The following is a 27,288-nucleotide window of genomic DNA, read 5'->3' as shown; positions in this document are numbered from 1 at the left end:
CCCCAAAGTATAACTGCAGTATGGGAGTATGCTGCATTTTAGTAGGACAACAGACATGAAATATACAAATAAAACTCTCGTACAATACAAAAGATAAAGAGCAATATATACAATAATAGGTTCATGGCACATTCATGTCCCAGGTCCCAGTATAAAACGCACTTTGATGTGTTTTTAGGTTCCATTACATTTGTACCCACAACAATTGCACCTGCATACTATTGCACCTATGGAATATTTTATACCGGGTATTTGAACCCATACTAACCCTAACCCATAAATTTTAGCATCCTCATATAAATTGAACCCGCGGATATACGGGTGCAAATGTATGGGTTCAAATGTACGTGGGTTCAAATGTACGGTCACCATGTTTTTACATGGTACAAGTAAAAATTTGTTCATGAACTTGCCAAAAACCAACGTTGGGTGGGACCATGACACAAAAAGGACATAAAAATATCCTAACAATCCAGCATCAAACATTTTCATAGAAATTGTATTTTTTTTTTCAAAACAGAATACTCACAAGTCTCATGTTTGCACACAAATGGTCGTTTTGTGTCACATGAATCAGAATCGCCAATTACTGAAGGTGACACAAGAGACCATGTCCCATAATTTCTCATCTCCACACATCCCAGGTTATCATTAATTTCTTGTGGTTGGTTTGTCTCCCAGTTGGTATAATATAAAGCTGAACCATCAGACCATTGGAATGTAGTTTGCCCGTTGGTTAAGCTCTGGTAATAAATAAAATTCATACTGTTATTTATGTTCGGATGCTTAGCTATAAAAAAGTAACAGGGAAAGTATAGTTAACGATACAGAATTTGAAAAAAAATGGTTTGGTCGTCCCGCCCGTCTACTATTTATAACTGTCTATGTAGAGTAGTATATATGGCAAAATGGCTAGACTAAGTAAGACTTAACCTAAAGAAAGACTCCAATCGACAGTAAAAAAATAGAAATATTTTGAAAATACTTGATATTCATTACTTGATTATGTTTGTCTTTTGTTTATTTATATTTTGGTCTGGAATAGACTTACACATATTAGCAAAGTTGTAAAATTTTTATTGACAATTTGAATAATATGTAATTAATTCCTCTTCTGTGTGGCTATATAGTGTGCCTATTTAGTGGCTTATCATTATGTAAATCTTGAGAGCAACTATAGTGATAATCTAAATAGAAATGCCGAAAAGGTATGCACATCATTAACATCAGTATATTTTTTAATGATTGAAATCAAATAATAAGGTCTAAACTTGGTCTGGCAGATTGTCACAGAATTGGCGATGATATACCCTTTAAACTTCCATTACTGTTTAGCATGTTTATTTTAAAACTGTACGGAGATTATTGGATATAAATTTAACTTACATGATTGTAGTACAATCCAATCCATGTATAATCATATTGAGCATCAGGCCAAAACATTGTTTTAAGAAAACTATTTTCATACCAGTTCCATATACTTGTCAAGTCCATTGTCATACCTGAAAATATAACCATGACAGCCATATGCCACATGAACTAGGTGCAATTTGTTTTAAAACACAATAAGCTTCGAATTTTTATAAATATGTTTATAAAAATGATGTTGATATATATATACCTAAACTCTGTCCATCTGCTTTACATTTATCTCTTGCTTCTTGCCATGAAAGTTGATCACTATCAGCAGAATATAATTTGTAACAACTTGTGTCCCATCTCACATATCCATTTGGACATCCGGTAACATCAGGTGTAGCTAAAAGGAAATTTATTTTTGGAATTCAGAATCCAGGAAATAAAACTACGAAGAGATTATTGCCATTACATCATCAGACACACTTGAAGAAAGAAAGAGAAAAATATTATGAATTAATGAATTTTATAGTCAGACTCAGATCATACATTAAAAAACTCAAATGACTAACATTTTCCTAAAATGATAAAAACCCTCAGGTGTATGGTAGAAATGGCATCATTCTACGTTAAGCTGCTAATACCTTTACCATTTATATTTAAAGTATTATACTACTATTATATTATTATAATTAAAGCAGAAGGTATCATACGTTCCGCATAAGTTGTTGATCTCCAAACATTACAAATAAATGGTCGAGTTGCATCACATTCTTTATCATTCCATCTTCCCGATGTATACATTTCTACACATTCTTCTGTCTACAATTAAACATTTAAAATCAAAAACTACTATTCCTAGAGTTTCAAAGTGATAAAAAATTAAATAATAAAAAAAAAGAAAGGAGAATGGTACTATGACATACTTTTACAATATTAGTTTTTAATAATTGAAAAAGAGGCATTTCTAAGTTTGTTTTAGGGCTTTTTTTCTGCAGTGTTATAAGTCCATACAAAAGTAGTCATTCAGATATAGAAAGCTATCAAATTTGAAAAAAAGAACATTTTCTCTTGTTTGACATACCCAGCCAACTTTCTTATGGACTAGATTCTTTCTAGTCGGCCTGTAATGGTGTTGATGAGTGTTTGGTAAAAGTCTTGTTTGGAGAAATATAATTTGAAGACAACAAATCATATGTGTAACTTTTATATGTATGTGTACTATATAAGAATAATAATAAAATAAAATAGTTCAAGATACAAACCCCTTGTGCATTCGGTTCATTTGCTTCCCAATTAGTAAAAGTGACAGCTTCATTGTCTGACCAAACAAATACTCTGTTGGAATCAATTGTACTTAAACCAATCCAGATGCTAGCACGTACTGAGTATACCATTGATATTAAGAAAGCTGTGAAAATTTAAATAAATATGTTAGCACAATGAGTGGACTGATGGTAGCGTGTAAGATCTATGATCATCAGGCTAAGAATAAATAAGGTCTAATTCTTGCTGATGACTTTATTTTGAAGAACAGTGATTGAATGATAAGACTATATGTAATGAAGTTTTTGGCGAAGTACAAAAACTTTGATAAGCAGAAAGCATTACTACAATTATAAAACACAAACTGTTAGTAACTGAAGCCACTCAATATTAGCAATATTCATCTATCACATCAAAAATAAAATAACTACATTTGATAATTAAGGATAAAATTATGCAGGTGTAAGAATTTATCCATAAATTTAGTACACATTTTTGTTTCTTTCTAATTACCGATTCTATTCGCACCTCCAAGATACAGTAATTATCACTGACAATAAACATCAAAATTCATATGCCATACATATATTTCTCCTAAGTGATTCAAGAGTCTTGCTGCACACTAACACAAATATATTTCTGTAACGTTTCGTCTGACCAAGGTCAGACTTCTTCAGACTCACTAAGAAATTGGGGTATTAGGGAAGGAGAAAGAAAAATATAAATGCACCATTATAGTACTGATTTGGAACTGAAGCAAGGAATCCTTGCTGTTGATTACAGTAAGCTTCTGCATCAGCCCATGTTTTTCTCATACTTGTGTCTTCAAATCCAACTGGTAGAAAACATTTGCTGCCATACAACTGCCAACCCTTGTATGAAATACAAAAGTAAATTCGAAGTCAAAGCATGGTTGAGGCCCAAGAAAGAGAAAAAGGGGTCAAGATTGGCTAAACATGGAAACAAGAAATGGATTTTTGCCCATTTATTAGTTAATTTATGCCAATAGGTGAATGTGGTTGACTGAGGAATCCATAACCTGTCGGTGTATGATCCAGCAATAATGAAAAAACTGAAATCCCTTCTGTGTGATCTTTTGACAATCTAGCATGTTGCCCTTGCACGAGGTAAGCAGTATTGTGGTGTCAAGTGTAAATGTAGAAAAGTTCAATTAGGATCAACATCAGAGACATCTTTCTGAGAAACAACTTCAAACTAACTAAAGTAACAGATGGCATGATAATCGCACCCATGTTTCCAATGAATTGATTTAGCTATTTATGATACGGACCGGCAACCATAAATATGAAGATTTGCTTATATCTCATCAACTAACAAATAAAACATCTTGTGCTATTTAAATCAAATATACCGGTATATCTGTTGGACAACCTCCTGGCATAGTTGGTGTTGGATCTGGCTCACTAGGAACTGACCCTACAGTTTTCTTGCAGATGTATCCATTTACTATGCCACAGTTTGAATCAGCCCATTGACCTATGAAAGGAAAATGATTTATATTTACAGTATCTATGGAATAAAATTTATAATGCAAGTATGTATTACTTTTAAAATGCTGAATAATTGCTATTTTCCACTTTGAAATGATATAATTGTTTTTCCCCGCAACAGCAGTTATATATATATATATAATTTGAACTTGATATATAGAATAATTTTTCATACAAAGTCAATAAAATGTGTGGTTAATTTTTATATTGTCAGGCATTAGCAAAATACACAAATTCGAAGCATTAGATGTTTTCAATATGCTGATCAAACACATTGTTTTTTCATAGTTAACTAGTTAGGTTGAGGTTGCATGCTCAAAAAGTCTATTGAACAAAAAGATTGTCTGCTCATATATGAAATGTATTCTTGACTCGAAATTCACAAAAAAAATTTGTATTTTAAGCATTCTAGTAACTGGTACAGTATAGAAGGAATTGAAGTAGATACAGAATTTTGAAAAAGTTGACCCACTCGAATTTTACACATACCATAATTATGATCCATCTGTACACATGATTCTTGACCACTAAAATCATTAGGTTCTCCTCCCCACCAATTTGTATAAACCAGTTGCGTCTGGTCGACCCAAACATAGTAACCTCCAACAGCTTCTTGGATCAAACCAATCCACATTTGCTGAATATCCACTTTAGTTGCCTATAATGTATAATAATATTTATTATTCAGGTTATTAATGGAATCTCTTCAACGTTGAAATTTTTTGGAGTGGGAAGTCAGGATAGATTTAAATAGTTTCATTTCAACCCAAATATTTTTTAACAATCTTGAGCTGAGTTTTAATGGAAATTTTTATGATTTTGAGATATCCTAGGAGTAGGAAGTGACTAAAATAGATACAATTATTCATATACAAACATCTGAATAAACTATTCAAAATATATTTGAATAAAAAACACACATATATATTCAAGAAAGTTCACAAATTGTTCAATATTCAAATGCCTCAATTCGATAAAATAAATACTTTGGAAAAACAATTATATAACATGAGAAATAGCAGAATCCAGAATACTATATCCGCTGCTTACATCATAGAATCCAATTTCATGAGAAACTAGAATAAAATCATTTGAAAAAATTCATTTTTTTGTTTTCTTCTGACAAACAACGAAAGAATTAAGCTTACTCTGCCAACAAGGAATGCTTGTTCATCGAGAGAGTGAACCGAAACAAGGTTTCCTCCAAGACTCTTACAATATTGTCCCGCATCGTAGTATATCTTAGGGATATTTCCAAAATGATAACAATACATCACACCACCAGGAGGAGTATAGGCAACCCAGTCAACATCATAACCACAAATTTGAGGAGCTAGAAAAGAATCGATAATATTTATCAATAATAAGCACAGAAAACAGTAGATACTGGAAAATGATCAGTATTTATACCCCGACAAGCAAAAAGAGCACCCAACTTCAAAAAAAAAATTATGCAATCTATGTTAATGATATATAAGACTCTTCATAACAGGAGGAATACAAAAAACATGTTTCCTTCAATATTAATCACTATTAGGAATTATGTAACCAACCTATACCCAATAAAATCTATATCATAAAAATGAACCATGCGACCAGCATATACCAGTAGTTTTTATTTCATCAGGGGTTCTTCTATAAAATATCAACTTACAGAAAGTTCCAGGAGGTGGAGTTACAGGTGGAAATAAAGTTGTTCCTAGAAACATTAGTGAAAATGTATATTTTATTTTATTTCAAGGGTGGCATGTCCAGGTGTTGAAAATTAATTAACAAGCAAACTATTTTGAATTAGAATTTTATATTATTGGCTGATTGTTACAATCTAGTAAAAGTTTTTGTGTTTTGAATGATTTTTTCAAAATTTACTTACATGAAAGAGTAAAGTCAATAAAGACTATTATCGTTTGGTAAACCAAATGTTCCTGGCCAATTACCAGCCCAAGCTCGGTATTAGAATAGCTAGCCAGTGAATCGTTGAAGTTATTCAAACTTAGTCGAAAAATTGGGTTAAAGGTAATGATCAAAATAATAATAATTTCTGGTATGAATAACCAATATTAGTTTACCAATATTAATCCTATAAATTGTAAGACTAGGTAATAATTTAATTGGGATAGATAGCACAAAATAGCAATATTTTCAAACCTCTTAAAACTTTGCAAATCCAATTTTCAGTTGCTTCACAATTCATATCATTCCAATACATATCGGTGCCACTCGTGCTGTAATATGCCATCCCACACTCTTCTCTTCCATCGTAATCATTCGGTTCACCCGAACCCTGGGAATGATTTATATTGAATATTAAGGCTTGATTATGCACAAACATTATATTTAGCTTTTTGTTGTGACATAACTATTGATAAGGATAGAATATACAACATCCTGAGAGGGAGGAAGGAGATAAGATGGCTTAATCATATGGTGTACCACAGCCTCTTGTCCGGTCCATGTTGGGTATGGGATCAGTTATCCAGTTATTTGTTTTCAGATGCATTGACCTGATGATGAAGGAAGCAGTAAGCGGTCAGGGATTATGTTGACACCCTATGATGGCAAGGAGTCCAGCAATCCATTCTCACATATTTATCCAACTGGGGATTCGAACCTGCGAACCCAAGCAGAGTAATCAGAAGTGCTGTGGCAAGCGTATTCTTAACACTTCACATGATGCGCCACACCACTGAGTCAATTCTAGAGTATTTGTGTGTTTTTAAGGCTTAGTGCTATGTGTCAATCATAAGGTTTCTACTAAAATTCCACATAAGCTCATAATTCTTACCCAGTTGGTGTATGATATGGGAGTGTTATCAGTCCATCCATAAGAACCAGTTTGTTTTCTTCTCATTCCAATCCAAAACCAATTGCTTCCACTTGTATGTCTATGATTGGAAAAATAATATTGATGAAATAAAAATATATTAGTGACATAGTCAATATACTCCCATTGTTAAATGATTTGCATCCAGGCTTGAAATGACGTTTTAGTAAGCAGCATGACTGACAAAAGTATTTTAGCATCTCTTTGTGATTATATTAATAAATAATATGACATTTGAATCAGACCCATTTCTATTTAATGCAGTGTTTCACAATCCCATCCAAATAGGTTTATATACAAGCAGACACACATTAGTACTTGATTATTGTCTGCCCAATTCATCCTATACCGAACGAAATGGTAGCTTTTTCAAGACTTCAACCTAGCTTACCCATAGAGTGGTTCAAAGTGGCCACTAAATTTTATGGCTAAGGTTTCTACATCACGCAAAGCAATAAAAAACACAATTTCTATTGTACTGTTGATTGTATAACATAATTTAAAGGTTAGTGTCCAAAGGGGATTATGTACAATGCGAGTTGTTCATTTGGCGGACAGAGATAATTGCTTGAAACAATATTGCCATGCCCATGAAACCCCTTTGCTCAGGTTTGTAGGTTAAAATTCTGTGACATTGGTGGATTTCTTCTCATCACCGGAATGTTGTAAATTGAGTTTCGAAAACCTACCTCACACCAGATGCAATAACTGCTTCCTCTTGTGGACTGTGCATACTGACTAATTGTGCACCTTGGGATTGGCAATGTACATTTGCATCTTCCCAAGTCATTCTTTCAGTGGATGTTTTTTCATTAATCTATTAATATTATATGTAGAATAGTAATTATAAGTTTTTGAATTACCCATACATAATTCTAGATATTTAAATTTTCTTGTCATTTAATACAAAGTATATTGAACGAATAATGAAAATTATTTATGGTTAAAATACTGCTTGCGATCAATGTGAATAATAATTTTAGGAGCATACTCTTTTATGAATTGGTTTTAAACCAAACATGAATTGCAAAAATTTACTAATTTGCTCCAAATAACGAAGCTGTATTCACCTGATAACAATAGTTGGATTTCGCCTCTGCATACCATCCAAACGGACAGTTACCATTTGGAGAGGGTGTAGTTGGTAATGCTGGATTAGTATAACCGACTCGAGGTTTTTCACAAATTCTGCATGTGCAAAGCAAAAGAACACATTTAGTATGAAGAATGATAAAAAAAACTCTTAACATCTGCTTGGTATTTTTAGTAATTTTGAAATGGCAATCTATTAAAATCTATTAATTTAATAACAAAATTTAGATTTCAAACTACAGCTCATATTAACCAAGTGTTTCAAAATATTCATGGGATGCCATCTTCAGCCCTTAATCTAAAATACCAAAAATTTATCTGGTGTTCTATATTTTTACTTATATGCATCAGATCCACAAGCAACAGGCTGTCCTTGAGACCAAAGTCCAGTGTCACTATCCATTCTAAAGCAACCAACTTGTGTATCTGTCCAGCCATTGCATGCAACAGGATGATTTTTCCAAACAGGGTCAGCAGAACACCAAGGGCCTAAAAGTAATTCAGCAATGAAATGCCAACCTTAACCTATACTTACTTTTGTCCCTCTTAATGGGCCATATGAACATGTCATTCGGATGAACTAGAAACTTATTTTTGTATTTCTGAACCGATTATTTGAACTACCGGTATATGTATATCAGTTACATGTATTACTTGGTACAGATTTCTATTTATACAAATATAACAACCCTTTCGCAGATTTATTCTAATATACCATGAAACTAATGAACTGCTGCCCTACAGGCCTTTTTAAATTTCATACAAATTTGAAAAAATTGATACAATACACTAATGAAAAAGGACAATCAGGGTAAAAATGCAAGATGTGAGTAAAGTTTCAAAACAAGTGAGGTCCTTAACAAAAAAGTTGTGAAAACCTGTAATACTGCAGTCAGTAGCATAATTTAAATTGTGAGTATATCATGACAAACTAGGAAAATATTAGATTATTTTCATTAATTATAAAAAGTATTTAAAATATGGATGGGTGACATGTACCGTATTCAAATAAATATTCGTGAAATTATGATTATGCAAAGGTCATAAAATTCCAGGTGAAGGTCTGTCAAATATTATCCTATCGAAGTGCAAACCTACATTGTTGCAATATCAAATATGCACAAATGACTAATGACTAATAAAAAAAATAAAACAAACAGGAAAATATTTGATAATAAAGTATCTGACCTAGAAGTGTTGCAGGCCATCCCTCCTCAATGCATTCATAATATTCTATTCCTTCATACAAGAATGGGAAATGGCATGTGTGCTTTATACCTATAAAATACAACATATTAATCAGTGACGTGTTGAGTAAAGATGCCAAAGTACACTCACTTTGAAAAGTTAATTATTATTAAACAACCTGTGAGTGTTTATTACAAACTGTTCCAAACTGAAAATAGCTGGACAAATAATACGTGGGTTAGGGGGATTTAAAACCTATTAATACAAAGTGATTGAAAATAACTTGTTTGTGTCATTTTCAAACAGTGAAACAGTATATAAATTTTATAAGTACAAACTTTTGGTAACAACAAATGACTAAATGCAAAAATTTTCATACATTTATTTGACTAAACTTTTCATCCATAGTTTAAATTTATTTGTTTCCAATCAAATTTTAATTTTACATGCCAAATTACATTTTGCAGATTTAACAGTTATACCTGCACTAATATAAACTTGATAATTGATTTGTAATAAAACAATAAAAAATCCATCAGTATCAGAGATGAGCAAAACTGGAAATTTTTTTTTAAAATTATTTAGATTTTTAAACAATGTTTTCAAATTTGAGATAAAGCATAATTCAAATTGATCAATATATTTCAATACAGTCCTAAATATATGGTAAACATTTAAATATACATTCATGAGTTTTAGTATAAGTGTTTCAAAACCCCATATCAGATTTTGTGTGTCACATACCAGGAATAAGAATATACATCTCGCTTTCACTCAAAACAAGTTTTGAGTAGGCACTAGAATATTATTATCAATTACTGGTATATATGGATGGTTTAACAAAATCATACTTGGTTGATCTGACTCCCATGCCGTAAATGTAACAGGTTCTCCTGTTGACCATGAATATATCAAGGCATCACTGTTTGGATCGATGTACGCTCCGAGACCAATCCAGAATTTTTCACTATCAGATGAGTGAACCGCTTCAGAAATCTTACTTGTCAACCACAATTCTTCAGCATAGCTAGTGATTGCCACAAGATGTCCACCAACACCCCTAAGTAAAAAATACAAAATATTAGAAGCAAAAAAAAATTAATATTTTCTACATCACATCAATGGCACAGGAATCCCTATAGTTCTGCCTAAATTTATAGACCTGGGTTAATAAAGCAAACCTAAAATAACAATGCCCAACCTGGCCAGGATATGACTTACTTCTCTGTGATAGCCATATATAAAATATTGTGCCAAATATCAGGTTATGTGCACACTTCTATGTGCACACACATGGCCTGAATAAATGAAAAGTATTGGATTATAAATAGATAAGACGATTATGTTGAGAAAAAATAATTGGTATCCAATTCAAATTTCTCCAACTTTCTAAAAATTACCATGAGAATCTAATAGAAAATAAATGAAAATTGAACAAATAAATAAAAAAACTTACTTGCAATAGTTTTCAGAATTGATCCATACCATTCTTGTCAAATCAATGAAATAACAAGATCCTTCATATGCAATCCATCCTGCATCACATCCATCAATTACAGCTTGATCTTGATTAACAGGAATCTTATCCATTTTGCAGATAAGGTTAGCCTCATCATCACATGCTTGGTCATTCCAAAGACCCCTGAAAATTTTAGAGAAAATCACAAAATTGTAGATTTTACCAGGTAAATTTCAATGCTTATTGATTTAAAATCAAATACTTAAACCAACGGTTCTCTGACACATGTAGAGGCCATCTCAAAATTATGAACAACGTTACTTACATATTAATATATTTAATAATGGTAATTGGTTTTTAAAAAACTGCAATCAAGACCACGAATGAATCAATATTGATCATTATCATATATAATTGGTCAGAATAAAGAACAAGAATCTTTTTGTTCATACTGTGCATATGGTACGATGAACACATGACAACAGTACATACACATAAAACAGAATCACTCTTGTTCAGTGAAAAATTGCACAAAAAGTATAAAATAAAGCATTAATCATAAAATGAATTTTCTTTTTACAATGTTCATGTACAAAATACATACTTTATTTTATACATTTCCACACATCTCTCATGATGTCCATTTGGTTCATTAGTGTTCCATCTTGTCCATGTAACTTCAGATAAATCAGACCATTGATAATAAAAAGGAGTATCAAGATCATTGAACCCAATCCATGCAGAATCCAGTGCATCTACAGAATTAAGAAGCTTGTTATAAAGGATGATTTTGTCGTTTTGTAACATTTAAACTTTTTGTGATGTTTGTAAAATTGGCAAAGGTTACTGACGGAAAAATTGCATATGACCAATAAGACCATTGATTAGCTAGGAATGCTTTATACAAAGAGAGAAATACTGTGTTTTCCTGCTATTAAGTCACTTTTCTAGACCAAATTTTTTGACCTGATTTCGGTAGGGTATTTTGTTGTGCAATGAAGCACTTTCTATTTATGCCTGAAGGATACTTCAAAATAAAAACGGCTAGCACAAGATGAAGTGATTTGAAGACCTCTTCAAGGTTTTGCTGATTCAGAGAAAAATGCAGAAACAAAGCTGTTAAAATAACCCATGGATATATGGTACTTATCACACCATATTCACAGGTTATTTCAATGTTCCAGTTAATGGGTTGTTCAAAATGATTTCTCCTACATTTTTAAAGCTAAAATACCGCTTTATTGTTAGGAGTAGTTAATTCTCTAAGTAAGTTTCTACAGAAACAAACAGGTCCTGGTTCTAACCATATAAAATTATGACCGCATATCAGTGCTTACCTGACCAACAGATAAACAATTTTTTCTATGTTCATATGGATAAACCCGCTTTTTTAGTGGTAAAAATGAGCATCGTCTCTTTTGCTTGATACACGTATAAGCCAGAAAATGCAGTATGATTAAAAGCAGTACCTTTCTTCATGGTAAATCGATATTACATTGACTGAGCTACAATATTAGATTGAATATAAAAAACATTCAACTTAAGTCTTACATTGATAAAAGAACATTGAAGTAACAAAATCATGTTCTCCTTGATTATGAATACTGACTAAATCAGCTCCAAATGTTTGGCAATATTGTCTTGAATCAGCCCAGTTAAATTTAGTACTCATTCTTGGAGTATAGTAACACCAATCTTTCCAACCATCCCATCCAGCAGGACAGCCAAGATGATCACCTAAAGAAACAGAAAACTTAAAAAATAGATTACCATGGCAGAATTCAAGATTCATTCATCTACCCTTGTGTTTGCGAAACTGTATTTTACATCGTTTAATACAGGGCTTTTCAAACTGGGGGTCCCGACCCCCCATAAAAGGCTCAATAAGGGTTGCGGTAAAAAAAATTTTAACACTCACTTGGGTATGTTAAAACAAAATATCGATCAAACTTGGAAAATTAGGAACCAGAAGTGAGACCCATTGCCACTGAAATAGAGCCGATGATATTCGATATTTTGTGCGAGAATATGCAAACACATCAGTCTAATTGAAGCTATTGTAAATTTTATCGTTTTTTTAATTCCTGAAGGTCACCAAAAAATTTGGGTCATGACGGAAAAGTTTGAAGAATACCAGTTTAATATACAAAATTCGACTTCTTCTGCTTAAAAAATAAATGTTTTGAATTACATTCCACAAAAACATTGTTTTGAAAAAAAAATTTCTCAAAATCGCATGTTACTTTAGTGTCCTTCAATGCTGTACTATTGAAGCACAGTTTTATTAGTTTGATAAATTTCTTTAAATGCAATTTGCGAGAAAAAATTATTATCTTTCAAATAAATTCCAGCAAATCATACCCTGGAAAATAAAAGATGCATCTGCTTGTCCATAATCACTTGATGTAATACCCTGCTGAGTAGACCCAGTATACGTACTTCTTCCATTTATTTTTCTCACATCCACGGTACCCCCATGGTCAGCTAAAAAATTCAAAGCATAAAGCCCAAAATTCAACTTTTACGAAAGCTCAGAAATTCAATCGTTTATATTAGTTTATTGATTTAAAGTGCAGTAAAATTGGTATAACAAATTTTACCAGTAAAATGCTGCCTAGACTTCTAAGTTTTCACCTCAATACACACATCAAATTTTCAGGACATATTCAGCCTTGGTGGATTACAAATTTCAACTGAAAATACTTACCGTCTTTTGTTTTTTCACACATTCATATTAAAATGTTATTAAAATAATGAGGTGGACATTGAGGTATACCTAAGAACATTCCATCATGAATAGCAGCAGGACAAATAGCTGAATTTTCTGTATAAACTCTGGTTCCATAAACTCTTGGTGATCCGGCATCACAACCAGTTGGACATGAAACTGTAAACTCATCAGGATATGATTCTGCAGTATCTGTGCAAGTCGCCAAATCTGAAAACATGAATAATATGTTAAGATATAGCAAATCTGAGTGCAATTACATCAAATTTATGTTCAAACTCGATTGAGAAAGAAATTTGGAAATCTTGGTGAAATTATCGGTGGAATAAAAACAGTGTTCCCACAAATAAAAATGAAACATCAAAAAATTTTAGCTTCCAGTAAGGGCACATTCGTGATCTTTAGTAAAAAGTAAAGTCAACTAACAAACCTAACTTCATGTCATAGCTATGCCTTAAATATTGTAAACATATTGCAATGCAGTCTCAAGTAACAGCTTATGAAATAGCAGCATAATTCACCTTCGGCTTTACATCCCATTACATCAAAACGCAATGCAATTCTTGAATTCCATGCTTGTGGTTGGACTCGAACATATCTTGTTGTTATAGGTTCTCTCAAAAATCCTTCAGAAATTGTATTTTGATCTGTACTTCCAGGGAATAGCTAGACAAAAATTACAGTAAATGATAAATTACACAAAATCCAAATTCTAATATCAATCTTCTGAAACTGTTTCATATATTTTATAACAAAGGAGTGATATAATTATGAATATATACATTTAATGTAAATTTGCTTCTCCAAATAAACCCATATATGCACACCATTTCTAATTCATGATTCAACAAAACACTTTTTAAAAAGAAAGTGCAATATATATAAATGCATAAAATCTATGAAATTAATAATTTTAGAATGTTTAAAGCAGTTCATTTGTAATGTCTAATTACGATGACAATACTTCAACTCAAATGTATGACAATTGGAAATCAAGTTTCAAACATTTATAATATAAAGTTTTCGATGTATTGATTACTTGAGAGTGAAATGAGATGAAATGCTATGAATTATCTCTAACTTCTAGTCCTGGTTTAAATACTCTAGTAAAAAAAAAGACCTCAAGTTATTAAATTAAAAGATGTGTTAAATGTCATACGGTACATATATATAATTATACAATTCAAGAGTCCTGCTGCACACTAACACAAATATATTTCTGTAACGTTTCGTCTGACCAAAATCAGACAAGCAGTTTACAACAATGATAAGAAAAGAACCATGTCATTGATATATATAATTGTTGCAAAAATACCCAAAATTTGTAAATAGAACTGTAAACTAAGTAATGGTTTTATACGTGAAAAAGGGTGCCTAAGCAAGTACTTAAGTTTAGTTTTTGCACCTTTCAGAATCTTCTACCTATAATCACTAATTCACTATTATCTATTATTATTTAAAGAAACAACGAGGTTAACGCTAGGACAAAAAGTCTGCATTCTGATTATAACTACGGTAGTCAACAATCTCTAATTATGCGAAAAAATTCATTTTTAATGCAAATTGAGTGACTGTAAAAAAAAACTTGTTAAAAGATAATAATTTTTGAATAATTTTTATTTATCACCTGATAATTTCCAGTTGTATCGAGATATGTTGTAAAACTGTTTCCATCACCACTGAATTGAATGTAGTACTCAGTGACCCAATCGGAAGCTTGTGGATTGCCTTGCAAAAGTACTCCTGAAATCTGCAAATAAAATAAATGCAAGGTTAGTTAGTATTCAATTTGACACAAAATTTATTGATTAACAAGTGGCAGGTACAAGTAACTTTTCGAATATTCAGAACTGGGTATTGGAAAATGTAGATGATATACCCTCCTGTCATATGGCAAAGTACCTCCCCAACATATTATTTATTGAATAAAACGATACAAACAAATTTAATTAAATTCCTCCGAAAAAGAGACAAAAACTGCAACACAAAATAAATAAAATAATCCACTGGTTAGCAAACTGACATCATATTCATTCGAGCTTGAAATTTAGTTTTCCTATTGTCAAGTTAAGCACACAACACCTAATGATTTCTTGATTTATTGCTGGTATGTCACGGTAATCACATCTATTTTATAAACAAAAGTTTCAAGATTGAGATACAAATATACATTTTGGGCATACAGAATTACAAATTTTTTTTACCAACCTTCCTAGTTTCTCCTAGATCAGCCTGGATCCATTGATTTTTGTCACTTTGTGATGGCTTCCAGCTGTTTGTATTTCCGGCTACATAACAGAAAGTAAAGCAACGCTCGAGAAAATTTCGGATGCAAATTTACAAAACATATTCTTTCATTACGCGGTTATAACAACATGCAAATAAACTGTGAATTATTTTCATAATAATATATTATAGCAAGTTGATTCAAGATCCACTTTTTTCAATATGAAACTGTCACAGTAATAGAATAGAACTTTCAAAACTTGACTCTTGAGAAAAAGAAAATTACTCTTATGACACGAAACAACATCTATCTTTCTCTCTCATATATCAGTATAAATATGGCTAATTATTTGAAATTAATTGAGCACTTATAGGGTCAACACAATTTCAAGAAGAAGAGCCATCAAAAAAAAAAATAATATTAAGGTGAACAATTTCATTCAATACATTCATATTTCAAACCCGGTTGGACTGGGCATGAGTTTATTTATTATTTAGCCAGTTCAATTCATTCCATTATATAAATATGATTGAAGAATGAAACTGTGGTAGGAAAAAGCCGGCAGCCAAGTAATTTTGTAGCTTCAGCATACTATAATCTAGACTATCGGTAGTTAATCTGAGTCATCCATACAATTGACAATAGTCTATCATTTCCCAAACATATTATGATATAAAAATTTAAAAAAAAGTTTGAACATAGATGCAGAGAATTATCTTTAAATAATAGATTTTGATTTGATTAGAATGAATAATTGTTTTATAATGATTCTTTTTCAAAACATGTTGATGATACATACGACAGCAAAATACATTGCCCTTGTGTGGACAGGGATCAGTATCAGTAGCCCAAGGTTCACATGGACCCTCCGTAATACCCCAAGCGGGTGCTCCATATTTTTCATTGTGTTTCCAACAAACACGACTAGGATTTGATGGATTATTGTCATCTCCGATTTCAACCCAATCATTCGAAGAATCCCTATTATTGTTTTTCATGATTATAATAAATAAATAGACTTGAAAAAGTTGCTGATCTAAGTAAAATAATTTGTTTCAATTCTTCTATTGATGATTGTTTAACTTGAATATATCCCATTTTGATTAATGAAAAAGTTGAAAATATTTACTTTATCGATTTGGGATAATTAAAGTTTTTATTGAATAAAAAGTTTGCAACTAAAATTTATTTATTCAACAATGATGGTTCTTGCCTGATAGGTGCCCATCTGTCACCACTAACTACACCAGTTATAATAGGAGTACCAGTGGAGCATATATCAGACCAAGTGCATAAATCTGCTCCTTGGGTAAAACAATGCTGTCTCGCGGAATCCCATGTCATGGTGCCACTGTCGAGTTGATAGTGTGCTGGATTCAACAGTTCTAAGTGAAAAATTAGCAGAATAACAGATTACAAAATTACAAAAATTACACCAAAAATCAAGGTCAGATTAAATCAATCATTTGGTTGAATTGTTACTTACGAGTTTCTGTATAGTCGAGTCGACTGAATTCAGGTTCAAAACCAGCTTGAGAAGATGAAGCAGTCAATGATGTGGAGGGCAATAACGGGAAATCTCCTGGGCCATCTGCACCCACACCAAGAGAAGCATCACACCTGTGAAAACAGCAAAAGGGTAATCATGTCAATAAATTTAAAACCAAATTTAAAAATTGGTGAGAGAAAGTGCGATGAAAGTGCAATGAAAGGCTCAAACTTACAAATTTTGTTTTTCATGTAACTTGAAAAAAATTTGAATGACAAAATGTTTTTTTCATGTAAATGATTGAAAATAAATTAAAATAAAAATAAGTTCAGATGAAGAACTTACTAAATAGATTAATTCAGATGTAATAGAATCTATTAGAATTCGGTATTATAGCAATACTAAAGTCTAAAAATGTTGAAATATCTGAAGATATTCATTGGTCTACATATCAATAATGATAATCAAAATCCAGTTAAAGTAGCATCGTAATTTCTTACTGAGGTTTACATCCAACAAGTTCGAATCTCATTGCACAACCAAGTCTGCAGTTTTCCAATGTTATTTTAATACCAGTAGCCATAACAGGTCGATCAAAGATGTTTGTCACTTGAGTGTTCTGATCATGATTTGCATCAAATATCTGAATAAAATTGTTGCTACCATTAATACAGTACTTAGAATGAGTACAACCTTCTGATATAACCTAAAACAATGCTAATTTTCAAACAGTTACTCAAGATTGATAATCCAATTTTGAAAAGAATTCTTTTTTTAGGAGTTACAAAGCGTATACAACTTGGCATCAGACTAGTTTTTCTGCTCATTAAGATTGATCAATAATTATATTTATATATAAATATTAATTGAAATCAATGTAAATATGAAAATTTTATTCTATTCCATTGAGAACATGACCAGAAAATAATTCCTATTTATTCTGTATGATGAGAATCAATCATTTCCATCACTAGACCAACTGACATCTACATCACACAATTTTGTGGTGGCGTTAAATGGCGTTGTAGTCAATAAATTGTCGGGATCAATTCATCCCAATTGATCAATTGTTTTTACTCATATATAATATAAAATTGAACAAATATTATAAAAATAACAACAAAATAGGAGAAAACTAGATCAATAATTAGACACAATATATTCTCTGATGAACAATAAAAACACTAAAAACAATAGAAATAAATATTGAGTGAAAGTTAATCATTTGATTATATTTAGAAACAGCCGTTCACCATTTCGTTCCCTAACGAGTCTCTTATTGGTTCCCAAACTTCTTTTTTAAGATGTGTATTGTATTTTACAGAAATTTGTCTTGTCCACATGTTCTGATTAACTGGCTGACTTATTCCGTTTCGACCCTGTAACACATAAGTTATCAAGTCAGAATTATTGAGATAAAATTACTTCAACTTTTAAAAGAAAACAAAAAGTATAGGATAGAATTTATATATATATCCATGAAAGGTGATAAGACGACGTAATCATATGGCAAACCACGGCCTATCATCCGGTTACCAGTCCATGTCGAGTATGGAAATAGTTAGCCAGTTGTTATGTTATTTGTTTCAGATGCATGGACTTGATAGTGGAGGAAGCCGCAACTGACCAGCGGTTATGTCAACCACCCTACGGTGTCAAGGAGTCCAGCAATGCTTGCAGATATTTATCTCGCACTGGGATCGGACCTGCAAACCTACACAGGGTCAGAGAAACGATGACAAGCGTATTTCTAAAGCGTAGCAAGATGCACCACATCGCCAAGCCATACACAGGATATAGGTTGAAGGGCTTCCAAGAATGTGAAAATGTATTAAATGTGTAAATATCATTATATCAGAATACAGAGTGTCCATAAAGCATCATAAAATGATTTAGAAAAATATATCCTTTAATTTTGTAATACTTTTTTCAAAATGTAAAAAGGCTGTATAAATGTAAGTAAGTAATGTCAAGTAATGTCCACAGAATTTCAAACGAATATAATAAATAACAAACTAAACCATTTCATAGTGACATTCAATACCTAAAGAAAAAGATAGACAAACAATCAGCTACTTTAAACAAAAAACTACTTGATTTGGTAAGAATTTCAGCAAATCTACATTTTTTGAATATGGTGCATTGAGCTATATAACTCACTACTTTCATGGCATAAACATTGGATAACAGTATATATGTCAAAACTACGGATGTCCTTATCGTTTTGGTTTTTGTTAATATTCTTTTTCCAATTTCTGTTAAACCTAATTTAGTAAGTGCATAAAACGTCCGACGGCGGTCGTTAGATTTCTTTGTTACGCCACATAGTACCAAATTAGAATCAAATTTTTTGTGCAATGACTTATGGAACAGTCTTTGTGATCAGGCCTCTTGTTAAAACACCCGACGCACACACATCCCTGATCAAAACTATAATATCGCTTAAGATAAAACATAAATACATCGACCTGTGTTATAACTCCCCTAACTTCATAGTATTCTTGCAAAGCAACTTGAATCCATGGTTTTTTTTCACTCTGATCAGCCACCCATGCACCACGACCAGGTCCAAAATCAAGTATATCACTGAAAAAATAGTCACAGTACATATTCAGGTGCATAAATAAGCAAATTTATCACTAGAATAGAACATCTATATCAGGTCAAAATTGATTAAGTCCAACCTGACTTACAAATATTCCAAACGAGCTGGTAGGCTCAGGTTCTCCACGGATACTTGAAGCCTGAATTGCAGAAAACCGTTACCAACCATGCAAATGTCCTGGCCAATAACGGCAGCTTACTGTGGAACAGTAAGTTCATTTTGAGCACTGCACATCTCATCCGCATGAATATGCGGGTGGTATATTGGGGCTAATACATATTCACTAAAATTCCTTCCCAGTTTATAAAATATCGAAATGAAAGACAAAATAAAAGATGACACGAAAGAGTATTTTCCTATGCAAATGCCATCCAGATTGGTTCCGCCCTTTAGAGGCTTAAATAAATATTTGAATTACCAATTTCACTGAAATAAATACATACACATATTGATCAGGTGTGTTTAACCGTCCTCTCTCTGCACCAGATTGGGGATCCATCTGAGAAGATGCTGATAGTTGTCTGCTGGGAATAGGTCCTCCAACTTCAACTCCAATATGGCGATAACAACAATCCACACCTTTGCAATCAGTGGATGGGGATTCAGTTGTACTGGTTTAAAAAAAAATCAAAAATTAAATGTGCCTTTTCTGCTTTTTCAATTTTATTTGCTTGTTTATTATGGCCAAGATACAGAATTAGATTTCAACAACCAAAGTAACATTTTTTATCTAATTTCATACTGGTCTGGATCTTCTTTTTCACAAATATATCCTCGAGAATCTCCGCATGATAGATCGTTCCAATAGCCATGATCAACAACCATTTCAACACAGTCCTCATTATTCACATTGTTTGGCTCGCCTAAATAATATTTTATAGCTTATGCAGCCTATTTGTGGTCAAATAAGCTATAAAGATAGCAGAAAATTCATGTAATACAAATGAATTCTTTTTATTTCCCAGGGCAATACAGCTTTCAAGGTTAACTTTCTTGGGGATTTATTAATGCATAACAACAGATTTAGATATATTGGCACACATCGTCTATTTACTCACTCTCAAATTGAAAAACAAAAAGTGTTTTACCCGCCGGTTACCATTCCATACATGTTCTATGTTTCGGAAAAGCAAGTTACAGCAAACATGTATTTGTTTAAATTAAACACTCAAATTAAGAACCTATTTCATTTTTATGTTTAATAATCTTTGAAAAATCACAAAAAGTACTACATTTTTACAACTTACCACTATTCCAATTAACATAATTGAAAGGACTCCCATCAATCCACCTCCAACCACCATCAGTTATATCTACAACACCAGTATTTATTGGACCAGACCATGAATCGAGTCCTCCAGTCCAGAAAGCAATTTGCCTCGCTGAAAGTGCTACATTTACTGAAAATGCAGAATAAAAAATTATTATGAGCATGTATGAAATGATAGTGATAGTTGTAATAGTTATATTTTATTTTTTATCTAAATTTTGCAAAATTGTACAGATGACTTGCAGCCTGAAGATTCCCAATGGGTAAAAGGGCAGAAGAGAAAGAAATAAGACCCATCATTTCTTAACAATGAAATCAATTTATACTTTAAATAGCAGGAAACAAAACAATTTCTTAAATTGAGTCGTTCTACATTAAAATAAAAGTAATTTACCAATAAAAAATAAAATCGCAACATAACATTGCAAAAAAGACAAAGTGAACATGGAAACTACAAATACACACATGCAGTTTTATGAAATATTGCAAAGTTCTAATGACAAAATAATTGGCTACAAATACAGTACAAAAATATATGACAGTCACTGAAATTATGTATGATAATTTTGCATTTTTCTCTTATATTTATTTAACCAATCTTGCAATTACAGGAAAACGTGGCGGTGAGGTAAAATTGATAGATATCTTACCTTGAACAAATGATTGTTCATCTGGTGAATTAATACTAACAAGATCACCTCCATCAGCCAGACAATGTGTACGAGCATCTGCCCATGTTCTAAAAATCATAAACAAAGTATTTTAATTAGTATGGTAAAGTCTTAACTCAACAGAGAGTTTTTAGGAAAAACTGGCAAAGGGCAAGGGGTTCGTTTCAAAATTTGTATAAAACCTAATAAAGTTCATTTGACACAGGAAAAAATTTATAAAAATATAAGAAATAGCCTGTTAGAATACAGAAAAATGGAATTGATTATTCCAATAGTTTTGGAGAAAAATATTTTTTTCATAACAACAATATCAACTTCAACAAAAACAACAATCCATAAATCAAAATTCAAACAAAACATTTCGTGTGTACAAGTCAATATGTGTCCAATATTTGAAGATTATTGCAGATTTTTGCAAAGTGAAAATCATTTTTTTAGTAAAACAAGTGCAGAGCTTCTTCTTAACATTGTAAATTACATAAACAATTGATATATAAAATCCAATTGAATTGAAACATATATGAAAGATTTCACTAATTTTAGTCAATTTCAGCATTGCAAAAACATGTCATGCATACCTGGCAACATCATCAACAAACTTGTAGCATTTATGAGTGGATGGGTTATGAAGATATCCATCACCGCATAACAGATCGTTTGCATTAGCTGGTAATAAGAATATTATTGCATATTCATGTTCATTGTTATAAATGAATCGACCTTCATAATCATAGGTGACCATAGAATATATTTAATTTTTCTTGTTAAACACTGTCACAAATTTTATATGCCATACATTTGAGCTCAAGTTCAACTAATGTTCTACATAATCGAAAGGCTATGCCAAATTGTTACATAAAAGTAGAAATTTCCACTTTTTCCACATAAAATTTTGATAAAAATACAGACAGAAGAAGACTTCTTGCACCTACATGATATCAATAAAAATTATTTGCTATTGGTTAGCATAGCAACTGTCTTCGTCAATAGAGGAAGAAATGCAATAAACCGGCTTTTATTCATTTAAATATAGAACCAATCTCGGCTGCATCAAAAGCCCGGCAAACCAGAGCCACAGCAAGCCTGATGAGCCATTTCATCAAAAACATTTTTGTTTAATTTACACACTTAGCAATGAGAAATACTTACGTGGTACTGACGGAATAGGTTGAGGATTAGATGTGTGAACTGAAGGAACAATAGAAGCATGTATTAATTATTCTAAATATTGCCAATAAGTATAAAAGTGCATTATTCTAATTTAATTAGTTACAACATTATAAGTACAATTTTCAGTTATTTATCTTGTTACCAGAGAGCAAAAGTTACCAGCAAGAAACTCAAAGTTTTTGTTACCCTAGATTGTTTGTGGAAATATAAGACACTCGAAACAAAAAAGATAATGAGACTTTTTATTGGAAATGACATGAATATAATAAGTTTAATATAAACAATTATTGGTAAAAACGATGATAAAATAATTGATGTCAAATTCGAATTATTTTTATACCAAACTCTCAAATTATGATATGGAGCTGATAATTGGAATATTCATTGATAGCAAATGATTGTAAATTCTTTCTTATCATGCTAAGTAATATTCAGAAATTGTCATAAAGATACCATTATGATAGATGAATTTAAAAACAAATTGGATTAATGACATTCAGTATATTAACAAATTAAAAGTTTATTATGAAATCCAATAATAATTAATTCAAATATCTTATGAGTATGAAAGAAAATAAATGTATCTTAAAAGTTTGGTAACCTACATATAAGCAAGATTTAATTTAGATTTTCTGAAATCTGACCACAATAATGAAATCTTGACAAAATATAGTAAACACAATAAGCAAGCATTATGCTACATAACATATTTCAATATATGCAATAACCTTAATTGAATATGCATTTTCAAGCAAAATGAAAATGAAATTGAGTTGAATTGAAACATAACAAAAAAGCACAAATCTAATTTGAATTATGCTTAGCTGAGTTTGATGTTACAACCACAAATACAGAATAGCACCAACAAACCAAGCTGTATATCAAAACTAGCCAGTAGAAATTTATTTAACCTCAAATTATATAGGTTTTTAAAATGTCAATAGTACTAGTATATGTTTGAAGCAAAATAAATAAACACATGAAAAAATCATCATGAAGCAATATAGAAATTTAAAGACAATTCTCAATTTATAAATGCTTTTGTTTATAACATTAACCAGTGCTGTATTATGGGAACCATATGCATACTTTATGTTCCAACGAATGGAGTAAGATGATGAATGGTGATGACAAGAGTGACAAGAACATTTTTTTTTCAAATGACCTATTTTGAATTGCTATTGATAGGTTGTAATCATCATCTGCACTAAACACAAAAATGCCTCTAATTAGATGTTGTTAATCTACACAAATCATAAACAGCCGCTGAATTTTTTTAAAATTATAGTGAGGTTCTCAACGCATGATGTTATTGCCAATGAGCCACTGAGATATATAAACAATATACCAGCGGTTATTTGACAAACAGGCTGTCCATTATTTACACATGGTCTATCAGTCCACTGTCCCCAAGCTCCACCATCATTTGACCCAATTATACGAACACAATCGAATCCTTCATCTTCAATTGGGCGGGCTTTTTTCCAATTTGTGAAATTCTGTCATTTATTTTGGAATATCATAAGACTTTATAAGCTATTTTGGATAAAAACCTAATTTTACTATATATAATAACAAAATACACATTCAATATCTCATGATTAAATCGTTATTTATTCTTACCTGAAAAATCTAGACTAATTTTGACAAATTGATCAATCAATTTCAACTAAAAATTGAATAATCCTCTTCCACAGAATGAGAAGTATATTAGTAAACTCTTAGATCATAGTTTAACTTGTTCATACAAAATATGAATTAATCAACAGTGAAACAAAATCATGTCTTGTTTTGTCCGAAAAAGTTATATTGTGATCTAGCAAAAGCTTACCAATTCTTGCTATTTTGCAGAAAGAGATTATTTATGTTATTCATATTTATCTCTATATACTTGTGGCAACGGACACATACGGATTCGAAGTAGGAGGTAAACAAAGTTAAAGTGCTCGTAGCTCAATACACACTACCCTATTATACTATGTAATTTTCAATTTTTTTTAGGCAAAATATATAACTTTATAAATACTATATCAGGGTGGTGCAAGGTTGCGAGGTTGAAGGGCCGCAAAAACTTTTTGAGTAGTAGTGCGGGTAGTCAGGAAAACCCAAAAGTGATCAAAATATAGCGTGATCACTCAATTTAAATATATTTAAGAACAAGAGTTTATCGTTCTAATCAGTTTTTTAGGAAAACTATAAAAGCCTCTAGTTATTTAAAAATGGCTTCCTGCTCTGCGGTTTGTCATCGCTGTCACATGGCCAATGCTTGAAAATAGAGCAGTGTTTTTACTAAAATGTAGGCACAAAATGTCTCTTCAACTGAGGAGCTACTTTACACGAGCTCAACTCATCGGCTTGACCAGCCCTGTCTGCACGAGACAATTCATTCTTCTTTTACCGATCACAGGACGTCATTCTCATATAGACATTGTCTTAACGTTTATAGATCAACAATGAAATTCCATAATTTAAACAAACATCAATCCCAACATCGGGATTAGGAAAAGTGTCTATTCTCAGTTGCCGTGGTTTGAAAATAAATCAAAAATGTTCTTGTTCTGCTAATTAATATAAATATCTGCTAATGGTTCAGTAGTGTACGCTTAAATTGTTCTGCGGGCCGCACGAAATGTGTCAATGGACCGCATGCGGCCCGCGAGTTGCAGTTTGGACCAACCTGTACAAAACCATGAAGTGCAAATTATTGATGAAAGTAAATCCAAAAAAAATAGGTTTGAATTTGAAAATGCAGGAAAGTCTAGATAAATGGTGATTTGGTAGTTTTTTTTTTTTTATTATTTTTACTTTTAATGAGACATTTTCGCTAGGAATTAGATGCTTCAATACACCAAGAATGGTAAATTAAAAAAAAAATATTCTCAAACTAAACTCAAACATCCGATATCTAAAAATCCGAATACTGAATTATAAGGTAATTAATTTTGACATTCTATGTATGAAAAATCTCAGCAAGCTTCTCGAAATTTTGTTTTCTAAAAATCTGAAATATATATAATGAGAATATTTAACTGGAGGTAACTACAGTAATAAATACAAATATATATTCTACTTTGAACTTTGATTCATCACCTAATTAGGTATAGTACAATAAAAAAATAACCTACTAGCATTATAAACACATTCAGCAGGATCCAGCCAAGCTGGATTGGAAAATTCTGAGCTTGTATTTGATGAGTATGGCAGTACAAGTGCACTTGAAAAAGTTTGTGTTTAGTACTATAAAGTTCAAATATGTATAATTCCCAATTCCCATTTTAACTGATACTTATTTTATAGACAAATACTAGAAAAAATAAATTGTGTTGAATTTCTTTAATAGTTATTTTATTACTTCAACTTGAGGCATTAAATACCGTAGGATATGGATATTGATGGAGAATACATTTCCCAGATAAATATGTTCTTTAACTAACAGAAAACCATGTAGTATAAAACATTAAAATTTTAATAAAAAATTAGTCCAATAATGAGGCGAGACTTGCCTACACAAGATATCTTGCCTATAATACAAATAAAAGGATAATAGTTACGGTAATACTTGAAATGCCTTTGAAAGTCTAGTCAATGGAAGTACCGTAACCCAAAACAGGAATATCTCTCTGACGAACAAGTGTATAGATTTTACTAATTGTTTTTAAAGCTGTGACTCATGACAATAGCTAATGTGAATTTGGCTGCATGAATGATATAAAATCAATGTACCAAGCTAATATATCTAACATCATGCTCATTTACATGTTTTCCAAAATTTTTTCATAGGCCTGAAGCGTAATTTATTATCAACTATATATGAAGCATAAGCGAGTTTTTCAATCCTTCAGTTAAAAAGATACTTTTTACCTATTCATCTCAGATATCTTTATGATAAATTTCTAATTTTGCTATATTCTCATAATTTTGTTCATGCTTTTCATGGATATAATTAACAAATTAAAGTATAGAATACAGGATTCATTTTATAAGTATTCATAAAAAATTAGCAGTTCAAATACCAGCTGCTATTTGGCATATAGCCATGTTGTTGTCACTAGTGCATGGTCTATCATTCCATGTGCCCCATGCATTATCATCAGTTATACCAATTATGCGAATACAGTCACCATCACCATTCGGTTCGCCCGCATTTTTCCAGTTCGTAAAATCCTATAGAACAACAGAACTTGTCATAAATGAGTTGTAATGATCCCAAGAATTTGCCACAAGAGTACAGTCTCTGACATCGATAACATAATATTGAAAAGATATAGGCTTGGATGAAACTTGTAACTAGACAGACATCAACAAATTAGAATGCATTACTTTTTTGCCATTGTAATCAGAGGCAACAATTACAGTTTTATTTAATTTTTTACCAGTTGAGCCATCTTTTTTATTATTGCCATATAAAAGTACTCAAATAAACACGACAAAA

At 31.6% G+C, this 27,288-nt stretch overlaps 1 protein-coding gene across 2 annotated transcripts in view; it reads right to left on the bottom strand.

The window, feature by feature from the left end:
* LOC120344668 (uncharacterized) overlaps nt 1–27,288 on the bottom strand; it is a 50,891-nt gene that overhangs the window by 6,475 nt on the left and 17,128 nt on the right. The window contains exons 15-50 of one of the 2 annotated variants that reach the window (XM_039413966.2): nt 24,205–24,355; nt 22,836–22,874; nt 22,265–22,352; nt 21,666–21,754; nt 20,993–21,145; nt 20,488–20,608; nt 20,189–20,356; nt 19,609–19,726; nt 18,394–18,519; nt 17,641–17,783; nt 17,138–17,271; nt 15,633–15,712; nt 15,052–15,174; nt 13,946–14,090; nt 13,473–13,634; nt 13,058–13,180; nt 12,248–12,433; nt 11,301–11,451; nt 10,694–10,879; nt 10,089–10,297; nt 9,238–9,327; nt 8,388–8,538; nt 8,028–8,145; nt 7,647–7,774; nt 6,919–7,018; nt 6,282–6,417; nt 5,788–5,832; nt 5,282–5,466; nt 4,623–4,791; nt 3,995–4,119; nt 3,353–3,494; nt 2,622–2,767; nt 2,070–2,178; nt 1,622–1,759; nt 1,387–1,502; nt 530–743 (exon numbers count right to left, since the gene is read on the bottom strand). In XM_039413966.2, the coding sequence (XP_039269900.2) occupies nt 530–743; nt 1,387–1,502; nt 1,622–1,759; nt 2,070–2,178; nt 2,622–2,767; nt 3,353–3,494; nt 3,995–4,119; nt 4,623–4,791; nt 5,282–5,466; nt 5,788–5,832; nt 6,282–6,417; nt 6,919–7,018; nt 7,647–7,774; nt 8,028–8,145; nt 8,388–8,538; nt 9,238–9,327; nt 10,089–10,297; nt 10,694–10,879; nt 11,301–11,451; nt 12,248–12,433; nt 13,058–13,180; nt 13,473–13,634; nt 13,946–14,090; nt 15,052–15,174; nt 15,633–15,712; nt 17,138–17,271; nt 17,641–17,783; nt 18,394–18,519; nt 19,609–19,726; nt 20,189–20,356; nt 20,488–20,608; nt 20,993–21,145; nt 21,666–21,754; nt 22,265–22,352; nt 22,836–22,874; nt 24,205–24,355 (4,807 nt within the window). The remainder of the gene's footprint in view (nt 1–529; nt 744–1,386; nt 1,503–1,621; nt 1,760–2,069; nt 2,179–2,621; nt 2,768–3,352; nt 3,495–3,994; nt 4,120–4,622; nt 4,792–5,281; nt 5,467–5,787; nt 5,833–6,281; nt 6,418–6,918; nt 7,019–7,646; nt 7,775–8,027; nt 8,146–8,387; nt 8,539–9,237; nt 9,328–10,088; nt 10,298–10,693; nt 10,880–11,300; nt 11,452–12,247; nt 12,434–13,057; nt 13,181–13,472; nt 13,635–13,945; nt 14,091–15,051; nt 15,175–15,632; nt 15,713–17,137; nt 17,272–17,640; nt 17,784–18,393; nt 18,520–19,608; nt 19,727–20,188; nt 20,357–20,487; nt 20,609–20,992; nt 21,146–21,665; nt 21,755–22,264; nt 22,353–22,835; nt 22,875–24,204; nt 24,356–27,288) is intronic. The other variant, XM_078112886.1, reaches the window with a different exon arrangement.

This window comes from Styela clava, chromosome 5 (assembly GCF_964204865.1).
Source record: "Styela clava chromosome 5, kaStyClav1.hap1.2, whole genome shotgun sequence".
NCBI lineage: Eukaryota > Metazoa > Chordata > Ascidiacea > Stolidobranchia > Styelidae > Styela > Styela clava.
Note: the sequence above shows the minus strand (reverse complement) of the source record. Positions and strands in the feature narration are given on the sequence as shown.